Genomic DNA, 1354 nt, shown 5'->3' with positions numbered 1-1354 from the left:
ACCTGCTTAATTTTTTTAATGGTTAATTATTTTATTAAAAATATATGTAAAAATACACGCATAATAGACATAATATAAATACATAATAGTTAATGTAATATGTGATTTTTGTGTTCATCAAACATTTTTATTTCTATATCCTCATCCAGATAGTGAAACGCCCATTATAAACTACTAAATCCATATATAATGATTAGATAGAAAAGTGAATCACACCCTATACTATTTTCCTTTTTTTTTTTTAACAAAAAATATTTCTAGCTATATCCTAATTTTGTGTTTATGTTTTAGTATTGTGTATGCATGGAATAAAATTGTAGATGAATTATAGCTTTGTCGTCAAATACCAGTCACACAATATACTTACCATTCAAATATTCCCTAACTAACCAAACCTTTGACTATTGCATTGCGTTGACCATTAGATGAACCAATAGCAACTACACTATGGAAAATTAATAAGCCTTAAACCTTTAATTTTCACCTACATTTCTTCTTCAATTCGTCTCTTCTTTTACTTCATCATACTCTATCCATCAATTTCTCTCTTCTTTTTCTCAGTGTCAACAACAAAGTAATTAATTAATTAATTAAGCCATGCACAGAACACCGTTGATGATGTCTCTTTCCACTTCAAACCATGGCTACTCTCAAAGATGGCAACAAACTTTGGCATGCATGCTTGTTCCTTTAGTCGTTTGGTTTTGTGGCATGTAAAATTTTCATCGAATTTTAATATTCGAGACGAATCAGGATCCTTTCATGTTGTGTTTTCACGTTACATAACATGAAAGGATCCTGATACATTGGCATTCTATGTATTCACTACTCTGTCTAACATCCTCTCTTTTTTTTTAATGCAGTTTTGGCAAGTATCCAATATGGGTATTATGGTAATTCTCGCTTGGTTCTTGGTCCGAGTTCATCGCGTTTGATGAAGACAAGTTCAGTTCTTGTGGAGAAAATTGAAGTGAGAAATGATCACAACAATCTTGTTCTTTATGCCTTTAATGAGAAGCCTGAGTTAATTTCCCAAACAAATTGGACCACTTCAAGATTCTTAGTTGTTCCCAGAAATACTCGCAAGGTAAATTGCGTCGCTATATGTTGTCATATTTAAGATTTTAATTTGTAATACAAAAGGTCTAATTTTTTTTCACTGATATTAGAAACAAGAGACTAAATTGGAGGAAGGATTTGTATATTATTGAGTATAATTAAATTGTCTGAAATGATACAATATAAAAGGATATTTATAGGTAATAATAATAAAGATGTAATATTCTATAATAATATTCAGATATACTAAATAATTCTAATTAATCCTAATTATATTCTAACAACTAATATGTCA

General features: G+C 29.4%; 1 protein-coding gene across 3 annotated transcripts in view; it reads left to right on the top strand.

Moving 5' to 3' along the window:
- Nucleotides 492-1354, top strand: part of LOC110263648 — a 4305-nt gene continuing 3442 nt past the window's right edge. For 2 of the 3 annotated variants that reach the window (XM_021105317.1, XM_021105316.1), the window contains exons 1-2: nucleotides 492-709; nucleotides 864-1087. In XM_021105317.1, coding sequence (XP_020960976.1) covers nucleotides 598-709; nucleotides 864-1087 — 336 coding nt within the window. In that variant the 5' untranslated portion in view covers nucleotides 492-597. Of the gene's footprint in view, nucleotides 714-863; nucleotides 1088-1354 lie in introns of all 3 variants that reach the window. The other variant, XM_021105318.1, reaches the window with a different exon arrangement.

The sequence above is a fragment of the Arachis ipaensis genome, chromosome B06, assembly GCF_000816755.2.
Source record: "Arachis ipaensis cultivar K30076 chromosome B06, Araip1.1, whole genome shotgun sequence".
Taxonomy (NCBI): domain Eukaryota; kingdom Viridiplantae; phylum Streptophyta; class Magnoliopsida; order Fabales; family Fabaceae; genus Arachis; species Arachis ipaensis.
The sequence above is the reverse complement of the archived record's forward strand: the minus strand, read 5'-3'. Positions and strand labels throughout refer to the sequence as shown.